An 11,252-nucleotide genomic window follows, 5' to 3' on the forward strand; every position below is an offset into this window, starting at 1 on the left:
CTAAGCAAAATATAATTTGCTTAGAAGTTGAACAACACTCAACCAAAAATAAATAAATCCAACTCTATCTCTTTGTAATTTAAAACCACTTTTTGTACCGTCTATTTATACTCTTAATTAACTCTCTGTTTAACTCACTTGTGAGATTTGAACACAGTATCCTATTTAGAAGAGTGATAGACTAATTTCATTAAGTTAGTAACGATATATTGTGACATCATTATATAACTCATTATGTCTACAACACTCATCCAATATCTTATGATGAGTGTTGTAAACAATGTTTTAGAGGCGTGACAATTGCACACCTTGAGGCAAGGCTCGAAAGGCTTATGCTTTGCCTTGTGAGACTTTGACGGCTCTAATTTTACGCTTTCAACCTTGAAAACATTGATTGTAAACATAATATATATGTGGAGATTCAATGCATAATAGTAATTTGTCTTCTTTATTTTCCCTTTTTTAAAAAGAGAAGCAGAAATTCGTCCCAACCACTGAACCACTCTATGGTGATTAGTAGTATTTCTTCGATTTTATGTTTTTTAAACACATTGAAAAAATCTCACAGAACTCAATTTTCTTTAACCTAGATTAAATTTAGAACTTAATCAAACATCTTAATGAATATATCGAAGTTAAATAAATTGATAGAAATGAAATTTTCTCGAGATATAATGCTTGTTTTTTATGCCGCCGATATTAGAAGAAGGGAATCGAACTTAACGAATTCGAAACTCTTACAAAAGGTGAGGTTTTGAGAAAAAAAGAACAGCATGGGGAGATATTTATGTCCATGTTAGCAGGCAACTATTTACAAATCAAATCCTTTATTTCATTTGCTTACCTTTTGCGAGCCAAATGTTTTGCCCTGCAGTAAAACAGCGGAAAATAGCAGAGCTCTGTAGTTGTAGTTGTAGTCGTCAAATGAACAAAAGTAGTCGGCGTCGGCGGTTGAAAATTTGAAATGAAAAATGAATAAAATAGTCATCTCTTCAATAAATTATTGGGATCTGTCATCTGTTTCAATACAAAATACCTTCTCTTTTGACAGTTTCTCAACCACATTTTAAAAAAAGAAACGAAAAGCCTTTACCTCAGATCTCTCAAACTTGTGACAGAAGCACCCAAAGTTCCAAACGGATTTAGGAAAATGCCAGACACCCATCCCATGCCGCAATTTCACTTCTCGTTTCTGACTGCTCCCTATGCTTCTCTCCAACTAAGTGAGAGGTGAGAGCTCCCTCTCTCTCTCTCTCTCTCTCTCTCTCTCTCTCTCTCTCTCTCTCTCCTGGATTTATCCTTTTCCGTTCCATAGTTTTTTAATTGATGCTCTGTATCTGATTCCCTTCACATAAATCTTAGTTTCTCTGCAACCTGCTGGCCAATTGAGAACTACCCTTTGGTTATTAAGCATGATTTTCTTCTTCTCTCGCATAAAGTTTGTCTTTTTTATTTTTTTGGTGATTGGAGAAGTACCCATCATTTGACATTGCCAAAGTCTCTTGATTTCACATCTTTAAGTTCACACGTGAACTGGGTTTTTGTCAAATTTGGTGCTTTTGAACTCTGAAAGTTAGAATTGTATGAGATTACTGCCACCCAGCTTACCATGTTACTCTATTTGGGTTTTTTTAGCTGTATTCAATGCATTAAATTAAGGATTTAGGGGTAGTTGGTGGGTAAGAAAAAGTTAAGCAGTTGAATGCTTTTCGCCAATTCACATAAGTGCCTTCATCTTGATCCTTTTCTGGGTCAAAGTTGTCTGCGTTTCTCCTGCTGGCCAGCTCTCTTCCACTTCCCTGGTACTTCTCACCTCTCTCTCTCTCTCTCTCTCTCTCTCTCTCTCAATTCAGCTTGACATGTGAAGTTCTATGCTTCCTTTGGTGTTGTAAATCAGTTTTTGTTCTGCCTTGACTTTTGATCATATTTTGGGATTATGCTTACAAGGCTAATTTGGTAGATTCTGTGATTGGTTACCTCATAGTTGAAAGTGTTTTTTTTTTTTTTTTTTCTAGGCATCCTCCTTTCCTTTAGGGTCCTTTGTATTGTAAAGATGTTTTGCGTCTTCTCTGGTTAGTTCTATTGTTCTTCTTCAATCCTCCATTTTTTGAAATCTTAGTGAAGTACCGGTTTTCATTTGGCCATGGGGGATATGAATTTCATTCATTTCATGGGGTTCATATTTCTGTCTGTTCTTCTCTCTTCTGAAACCTGCCTGGCTAGTGTTCGAAATTTTGGTACGATTAATTCGTCGTTTCAATGGGCTCAAATGGACTGGATTGACAATGATGGGTTGTTTCTGTTATCTAACAAGTCCGAGTTTGGTTTTGGCTTCCAGACTACTCCCAATGACGTCACATTGTTTCTGCTGGTTGTTTTCCACATGGACAGTTCTACGGTAGTCTGGACTGCGAATAGGGGTTCCCCGGTTTCAAATTCTGATAAAATTGTGTTTGATGCTAAGAGTGGTGCGTCTTTGCAAAAAGGTGGAAGTGTGGTTTGGTCTGCGGATACTGGTGGTAAAAGCGTATCTGCAATGGAATTGCAGGACTCGGGAAATTTGGTTTTGCGTGGAGATGACAATGGAGTAGTTTGGCAGAGTTTTAGCCATCCAACTGATACCCTATTATGGAATCAGGAATTTTCAGAAGGAATGAAGCTTGTAAGCAATCCTAGCTCTAACAACTTGACTTATATTCTTCAAATCAAGTCCGGGGACTTGGTTCTTTCTGCAGGTTTCAAAACACCACAGCCGTATTGGTCTATGGCGAAGGAAAGCGGGAAAACAATCAACAAAGATGGTGGTGTAGTCACTTCAGCAACTATCAGTGAAAATTCATGGAAGTTCTTTGATCGATCCAAAGCGTTGCTATGGCAATTTATTTTCTCGAGCAATATTGATGCAAATGCCACATGGATTGCAGTTTTAGGAAGTGATGGATTTATCTCTTTCTACAATCTTCAGAATGGAGGGTCAAGTGGTCCTTCAGAAACAAAAATACCAAGCGATTCGTGCAGCACACCAGAGCCTTGTGATTCATACTTTGAATGTTATAGTAACAACAAGTGTCAGTGCCCTTCAGGTCTCAGCTCGCGTACTAATTGCAAGGCGGGGGTTGTCTCCTCTTGTGATCCTTTGGAGGGTTCTACAGAGCTTGTAAATGCTGGGGACGGGCTCTATTATTTTGCATTGGGATATATTCCACCTTCTTCGAAAACTGATTTGAATGGTTGCCAAACGTCTTGCCTTGGCAACTGTTCGTGTGTTGCTATGTTCTTCCAAAACAGTACAAGAAATTGTTTTCTGTTTGACAGATTAGGTAGCTTCCAAAATTCTGACAAGGGCTCCGGCTTTGTTTCTTACATTAAGGTCTTGAGGGATGGAAGCAGTGGGAGGAGCGGAAACAAGAAGAAACACTTCCCTTATGTTGTGATCATAGCCATCTCGACAGTACTTGTTATTTGTGGCCTACTTTTTATGGGATACCGGTACTACAGGAGGAAGGGAAGATCACCAGAATCTCCTACAGGGACCTCAGACGAGGAAAATTTCTTTGAAAATATGACTGGGATGCCCATTCGTTTCAGTTACAGAGATCTCCAAACTGCAACAAATAACTACTCGGTGAAACTAGGGCAAGGAGGTTTTGGCTCGGTTTACCAAGGGAGTCTCCCAGATGGGACTCAACTGGCTGTGAAGAAGTTGGAAGGCATTGGTCAGGGAAAGAAAGAGTTTCGAGCTGAAGTTAGCATCATTGGCAGCATCCATCATCTGCACTTGGTCCGGCTCAGGGGCTTCTGTGCAGAAGGAAGTCATCGACTTCTGGTTTACGATTACATGGCAAATGGGTCTCTTGATAAATGGATTTTCAAGAAAAACAACGGAGAATTCCTATTGGATTGGGAGACAAGATTCAATATAGCATTGGGTACGGCTAAAGGGCTAGCATATCTCCACGAAGATTGTGATGTGAAGATTGTTCACTGTGACATAAAGCCTGAAAATGTTCTCCTCGACACTAATTACCTTGCCAAAGTCTCAGATTTTGGTTTGGCAAAGCTAATGACCAGGGAACAGAGCCATGTTTTCACAACGCTAAGAGGAACCCGAGGGTACCTTGCACCGGAGTGGATCACCAACTACGCAATATCAGAGAAGAGTGATGTGTACAGCTATGGAATGCTCTTGCTAGAGATCATTGGTGGGAGAAAGAATTACGACCCGACAGAAACTTCAGAAAAATCCCATCTTCCATCTTATGCCTTCAAAATGTTGGAAGAAGGCAAAATGAGGGACATCCTGGACACAATGCTAGGGAAAGATGAAGCCGACGAGAGGGTACACACAGCCATTATGGTTGCACTGTGGTGCATACAGGAGGATATGTCTGTGAGACCATCAATGACGAAGGTTGTCCAAATGCTTGAAGGCCTGTATCCCGTTCCCCAGCCTCCAACCTCCAACTCAATGGGGTCTCGCCTTTATTCGAATTTCTTCAGATCAGTCAGCGGGGAGGGGACTTCCTCTGGACCATCAGACTGCAACAGCGTTTCTGCAGTGCGCCTCTCCGGCCCAAGATAACATTTGCTGAAGATGAGAGAGATGTACACATTGTTTACTACCATATTTCTGTATATTTTTCTCCGTTTACGCAAATTTTGTAACCCTAGCCGTTACTTTTATTTTAGCTCAAGTTATTTATATTTTTCTATTTTTCTTGGCATTGCTTGTTCAGTAAATAATGAGTGTTCAATAGTTGAATATGTCCCCAAAATAAAATACTCCGAGAGACAAAAGGTGCAACTTTCTTGCTCTCCCGCTTTGATTCCCGGCCCGTTGCCATCTCCGATGCGACATAAGGATTCTCCATTACGTTTTGTCGGTCCAGCACGGGCCAGTAATGGACCTACTAACTAACTCTTCGTCTAATGATACTTTTCTTGTTAATGTTAAAAGGAGAGACGGGCGTTGAATTTCCTTGCTCCTTGTCGGATGATACATCCCTCGTTAATGTTAGAAGACATCTTAAGTTTGCGCTGACGGCTACTCGTTAATTAAATTGCGGGTAGGATTTCCTCTGGACTTGGACCCCATGGGATGCGGTCCTTTTCCTGCACAGACATCTCATCTTCAAATGCCCACAAACCCATTTCTCATTATCTCATCCGTCCGTTAGAAATGGCGCCAATTACCTCCACCGCCGCCCTCCTCTGCTCCTCAACCCCGTCCATCTCTACCCCCTCTTACTCCACAACATTCCCGTTCAACTTCAGCTTTCCCGCCAAATCCCTCTCAACGGTCAATTTTCGCGCCAATCCTCTTCCCGCCGTCAATGCCGCCACTTCACGTAAAAGCTAACAAAACCCTAAATTCTCTGTTTGGTTGCTTGGAGGTAAAAGGAAACGCAATTCTATAAATTGATGCACCAGATGTTGAAAATCGCAGGTAAAGATCACGTCTTGGGCAGAAGAGGACTGGTGCTTGCACTTACTGCCACACTGCCATGGATGCTTCCGTTCTCTGAATGCACGGCGGCGAAGGCGGCTGAGTGAGTTGAACAAAATCTCCGTTCTTTTCGTTTATTAAAGTATTTAAATATGTGCATAGTAATTACCGGGTTTTGTATTTGACATTTGGAAGGTCGGATGGAAGTGAATATGAGCTTATGAAGGAGGAGATCAGGAAGGTGGTGACGAAGGGAAAGGCGGCCGGCGTGCTTCGTTTGGTGTTTCATGATGCCGGGACCTATCAAATTGATGACAATTCAGGTACCGATATCTATATGCATTGACCATGCTTCTTACTCATTTCCACTACTCCGTTGAATTTTCGAAGTTGGAGTAATTTCAATTGGAGTTAATATTCCTATAATTCCTGTAATACCTGGTCTTGTGGGTCGAGGATGTGCGAGTGGTTGACGTATGTTGCATTGTACAGTCAATTTTCTACGCATATGTTTCAGGTTGAATTGGATCCATTGTCTATTTCTTTCAAATTGGGACAAGTGCTCTACTATTACTACAATGCATCTTCATTGCTGTTGTTAACTATTGCAGGTGGTATGGATGGTTCTATCGTTTATGAACTTGATAGACCGGAAAACAAAGGTCTTAAAACTCCTTTCAAGGCAAGCCCCTTCTAAACTCTATATCTATATGTGTGTCGATTCAATCTTTTGGTTTCCATCGGGTTCCCAATTCTTAATCTTTTGCATAATGATTGAGTAAACAAATTATTCATACAATCTTTTATCAGCTAACTCTTCAGTGGATTGAATTGTTGGTTAGATTCTAGAGAAAGCAAAGAGTGAGGTGGAAGCAGTACACCCAGGTTTTCTATCTAGTGAGATACAGTTGACTAGGTTTTAGTAGTGCCGAGTGCTGTGCTAACATGTGGGTGTTTCCAAAACTAGTGTCCTGGGCAGACATGATTGCTGTGGCTGGAGCAGAAGCAGTTTCAATATGTGGAGGTCCAACAATCCAAGTTCCGTTAGGCAGACTAGATTCAAAGTAAGATGCATCAAGGTGGAAAAAACCAACATGATGCTTGAACCTTTCAATAATTCAGTTGCCAAGTATTGCTAGTGTTAACGCAAACCCTTAAAAGAGAAAAAATAGTTTCTAATTCTTGTAGGAGCATCTATCTAGTGCTACCAAAAGCTGATAATTCCTATTTTTAGAAATGATGCTGCGAATAGCTATATCTCTCTACCTCTCATCTTTTCTTCTTTTTTCATTTATTTATTTATTAGGGAGCCTGATCCCGAAGGAAAACTTCCTGAAGAAACTCTGGATGCTTCTGGTCTGAAGCAAAGCTTTCAAACAAAAGGCTTCTCGTAAGTTCATATATGCTAAACGTTTGCAATATTTGGTGGCCGAGGGTGTGGTTGTTGTTTATATCTAAAATAAACTGGATATGCATGAAGATTAAAGTCCTCGAGATATCAATGGACATTTTATTGATAGATTTGCTTAGTTTCTGCATTTAATTGATTTCTGTTCTAGTTATATGTTTATAGTGACTTGACTTGCTATGGGTTTGAACCATGTATTTTTTTTTTTTTTCAGTACTCAGGAACTTGTTGCTCTGTCAGGAGCCCATACTATTGGAAATAAAGGTTTCGGGAACCCAACGGTTTTTGACAATACATACTTCAAAATTCTTCTTGAGAAACCATCTTCAGGTAAATAACAGTAACATGGATATAAGGTGCATAATAAAATAGGCTTAAGAAAAACTCGGGATCTCCCTCAAACTCCCGCTATTGGGGAATTTGTGTTACAGCTTGATAACTGAGCAACAATAGAAAAATAGGAATGCAATGGAGTAATGATGCTCTATTTTTAGAGTGAGTCAATTTTCACATTTCTGTTTGATCTTCAATGAATGTGTGTGTGTGTGTGTGTATATTTATTTTGATGCACACGTATGCTTTGATCAATTTGCTTGGGCAACATAGACATTTGTTTTGTTCAATGAATGCATCTATCATGATATTCACGATATAGCCGAAACAAAGTATTGTGACTTATCTATGTAGCATCTAAAATCAATGACTTGATAGAAAATTATTTTCTCGTTTTGGTTGTGCGATTTCTGATTCTATTCTTTGCATTCAGGTAGCATGATTGGCCTTCCCTCAGACCGTGCACTTGCCAAGGATGATGAATGCTTAAGGTCCATTTCCTTGTAGAAACTTTAATCTGTGTACTTTTCTCTGTTCTGTCATGTGTTGCTGGCCATTTAAGCCAGTCGACTACTCTACTCAGTTTATTCATAGAATATTAAAATGAATATAATCTGGTCAGAAGACTTGAAAAAAAAGAGCCAACGATTTAAACAGGAGTTATGCTAGAAAAATCTAAATTTGATGAAAATCAATCCACAAGTTCCTCAAAGTGGTTGAGATAATTGTGATCGTTCACAATTTCTTTTATGCAAGGGTTCATGTTAGGAAATGAATTAAAGATTTTGTCACGGTGAGTTGACGCTACAGTTGTGAACATTTTAGAACGATGGCCTCCTTCTTTAATTACTTTGATCTTACACATTTCTCATAAATGCTTGATATGTCATGCTCTAGTGGTCAGAAATTAGAAAAATGACAGTATCTAATGTTCCATTTTTATGTACATGTAGTAGTTGTTCCTTATTCATATCCAACTGAAGAGAAGCTTGTTTCCTGCACAGCTGGATCACAAAGTATGCCGAGGACCAGAATCTGTTCTTCGAAGATTTCAAGATGGCTTATCTCAAACTAGTGAATTCGGGAGCCAGGTGGAAGAGCTTGTGAAGTAATTGCAGAAGCGAGCAAACTTGACGTTTATCACGCAAAGAGATCAAGAAGTGAAGCGTTGGCAATAACAGCTGAGTCTTGCTAGAATGAAGAATTAATTAGGTATATGTCATGAATTCATGGATTAGCTGAAAGCTTTAATTGAATGATTAGCTGACAGATAAGGTGAGACCCCAAGCAAGACTTATCTTGTACAATGAACATTATATCAAATAATTCAGCCTATTCAGATATGAAATAATGAAGTTTTGGACTACAAGTATATAGCTTTAGCCCATATGATGTGAGAAAGCCTAGGTTATTAGAGCAATCATAATTTTTCTGGTACTAATTCAACCCATCAAGGGTTTCTAACTTTACAATGTCTCTAATGGTGGGGTGGGGGATTTCCCATCCTCAGCTGTCACTGAGTTAGAACTTTCCAAATTCCAAATAATATGATGGATGTGGATTGAAAGTTGAAACTATGGGCCTAAGCAACTGCAGATATTTGTTTTGGGTACAAAGAAAACATGGCCCACTTCCATACTTCCACGTGGAGGCTGCAACGTATTTCATCATCGAATACATGACTCATTTCCTTTTGAATGAGTATTGTTATTTGTACTGCATTTACTTACCGGTGTTTTATCTTAACAAAACCTTGAGTGTAACTGAAGATATATCGCCTTATCTCTTTCTCAACATGTGACTTAGAAGGATAAATATTGGGTGGTGTTATCCACACACTTTTTTTCACCTCTCATACATCCCTTATTAATTTTTTTCCTTTGATCTTTTTTAATTCATTTCATCCAATGACAAAAAAATTGAGAGGAGTGTATGGAAGGTAAAAGAGGTGTGTTAGTAGCATCATCCTAAATATTTCGATTATAAGATAGAATCGCTCTTCTCTATTCTATCGGAGGTGGAACCAACACATGTGAGACTCATGCGTGGCATTCAAATCTAGTTGAATGTCCTACACGAGGTTGCTCTATTCAGTTCATGCACATTGAGCTAGGGCCTACATGCGTGACCCACATTCAGGTTCCATCTAATGTGAGATAGCTACCATATACAATAGTCAATGCATTTTAACTTTTCTACATGACAACACGTGATTGAATTAAAAAGTCAGAAATATCCATGTTGTACATAAATCCTCCTACACGGCTACACAAGACTCTGCAACATGACTATAGTTGATTTCTCAACGAACACCAAAACAAAGAAACTAAAGAGTGATTATATTAAGCGGAGTTCTTATCCAATAACATATGTCCAAAAGTATGCTTGTCTACTTGTGGGTCAAGCAACTCTTAAGGGTCATAATACAAGAATTCATGGATAATAAAAGGACATCTCAACTCCACCTTCTTCTTTTATTTGATTTTGTTAATTTGGCTAGCTCTTATCTTTGTGGTCGCCAGTGGTTCTTGTTGGTGGGAACCAACGGAAGCATCTGCCAAGAAAAATATTATTGAAAATAATAAAATATTTATTGGATTGTGTATCTGAAAAAATGCCATTATGCATTTTTTATTTATAAAAATATGCATAAAAGAGTGCAATATAATATTTTTAGAGTGCTAATAACAATTTCAATAAAAAACATGTTAAGCATAATGATCAATGTTTAGACCATTAAAGTGAAATTTTAAGCATCAACCCATTTTTGAACTTAGAAGATAAACATATAAAGAAATAACTTATTAATAACACACATTAAAAAACCATTTACGTCTCAAACTGTAATTTACATATAAGAAAAAATGACTCGTTCTAAAAAAAGAGCACATATTTTGACACATTTTTTTCTTTCTTCTTTCCCGTCCAAGACTACACAAGAACAGTGCAGAGGAACAGAGGGTCCCCCTGCTGCCCGACTGGACTGTATGTAGTGTATTATTATTCAGTGTATTTATGTATGTATCCTTCTGTAATTAAAATAATCAAACCCTAATCCGTTAATTTAATCAATTACTTAAAAAATACTAGGTATGTTATAAATGGGTTCTCTAATTTGAATCTTCATCACATGTCTCTGCAAGTGCAACCAGCTTATCTTAAGTAATACAAATATACGTACTTAAGAATCTATATTATTTTATCTGATTAAACCAAATATATCACAGTAAACAGGCTTTCACAATATTAATGTATGTATTTATCCAAAAAAGAAATGTGAGTATAAAGATCTATACATGTACATGCCAGATTAGTATATTTCACCCATTTGTGGTCACAAAGGATTACATATTAAACTGTTTCATTTTCTTAAATTAATCGACTTGTATGTTACTGTTAGTTATTTATTCAACGCATGTTATGACACACCCCGACCGAGATCAGGGCGTGCTGGCCGCCACGCGGAGGTGACGTAACCATGTGCACGTGCGGAAGCTAATAAAATAGTAATAAAAGTACGAATAATTAAAAACTAGCATACAAAGTACTCAAAACAAGTGCTAGCGTAAGTGAGACACAAGTTCAGAGCAATGAGTCTACAGCAGTCCAAAAGAAAGTGATACGACAATAGTACACCCGAAGGTGATCCTACGCTGGTGAGTGTCTGTCAGAAAATGCCGGGACAGCCCTCTGGGAAACCACCGAACCTGCTAGACAACTAGAACCTGGAAGGGCGCAAAACAAAAGCGTGAGTGGGCAAAAACAAAGCTTTTCGAAAACCATTTAGTAAAATACATTCTAACCCCTCGCCGTAAAACCTGTATACTTCCCAAAAAATAAATATACGTATAATATATATACCAAACATTCTCAATAATATGCCATGTCGAAACCTCATACTGATATGCAAGTGCTCAGGTATAAATCATATCAATAACAAATAATCTGGCAGCCGGAGTCACCTAACGTGACCTGTACGGCTGCATGTAGAGCTCAAATCTCAAACTCAATAACTGAACCTGCCCACGAGTCGGAACCACCTAAAGTGGTCTGTACGACAGGCCT

At 38.6% G+C, this 11,252-nt stretch overlaps 2 protein-coding genes across 4 annotated transcripts; both read left to right on the top strand.

Moving 5' to 3' along the window:
• Positions 1 to 707: 707 nt before the first annotated feature.
• Positions 708 to 4,719, top strand: SD2-5 (S-domain-2 5). Of its 2 annotated transcripts, XM_088686013.1 has the most exons (2): positions 1,058 to 1,802; positions 2,339 to 4,719. In XM_088686013.1, exon 2 carries the CDS (start codon positions 2,384 to 2,386, stop codon positions 4,580 to 4,582), a length of 2,199 nt encoding a protein of 732 aa, XP_088542139.1. In that variant the 5' UTR covers positions 1,058 to 1,802; positions 2,339 to 2,383; the 3' UTR covers positions 4,583 to 4,719. The 2 variants fall into 2 exon arrangements, with proteins under 2 accessions (XP_068343339.2, XP_088542139.1); XM_068487238.2 differs by having other exon boundaries at positions 708 to 4,719.
• A 268-nt stretch (positions 4,720 to 4,987) lies between these two features.
• LOC137749518 (putative L-ascorbate peroxidase 6) lies at positions 4,988 to 8,559 on the top strand. Of its 2 annotated transcripts, none has more exons than XM_068489625.2 (10): positions 4,988 to 5,348; positions 5,453 to 5,549; positions 5,642 to 5,769; positions 6,058 to 6,128; positions 6,289 to 6,331; positions 6,414 to 6,510; positions 6,753 to 6,836; positions 7,069 to 7,184; positions 7,621 to 7,678; positions 8,192 to 8,559. In XM_068489625.2, the coding sequence occupies exons 1-10, from the start codon at positions 5,099 to 5,101 to the stop codon at positions 8,292 to 8,294; spliced, it is 1,047 nt and encodes a 348-aa protein (XP_068345726.2). In that variant the 5' UTR covers positions 4,988 to 5,098; the 3' UTR covers positions 8,295 to 8,559. The 2 variants fall into 2 exon arrangements, with proteins under 2 accessions (XP_068345726.2, XP_068345735.2); XM_068489634.2 differs by having other exon boundaries at positions 8,141 to 8,309.
• Positions 8,560 to 11,252: the final 2,693 nt, after the last annotated feature.

The sequence above is a fragment of the Pyrus communis genome, chromosome 15 (genome assembly GCF_041283825.1).
Source record: "Pyrus communis isolate YQ-2024b chromosome 15, ASM4128382v1, whole genome shotgun sequence".
Classification (NCBI taxonomy): Eukaryota; Viridiplantae; Streptophyta; class Magnoliopsida; order Rosales; family Rosaceae; genus Pyrus; species Pyrus communis.

What these genes read in the sequence shown, in the direction of transcription:
- SD2-5 (XM_068487238.2), top strand. Translation starts at nt 2,144, where the DNA reads ATGGGGGATATGAATTTCATTCATTTCATGGGGTTCATATTTCTGTCT.
- LOC137749518 (XM_068489625.2), top strand. Translation starts at nt 5,099, where the DNA reads ATGCGGTCCTTTTCCTGCACAGACATCTCATCTTCAAATGCCCACAAA. An exon ending in GTCTTAAAACTCCTTTCAAG is followed by an intron (nt 6,129 to 6,288) that starts GCAAGCCCCTTC and finishes ATTGTTGGTTAG; the next exon opens with ATTCTAGAGAAAGCAAAGAG. An exon ending in GGTGGAAGCAGTACACCCAG is followed by an intron (nt 6,332 to 6,413) that starts GTTTTCTATCTA and finishes TTCCAAAACTAG; the next exon opens with TGTCCTGGGCAGACATGATT.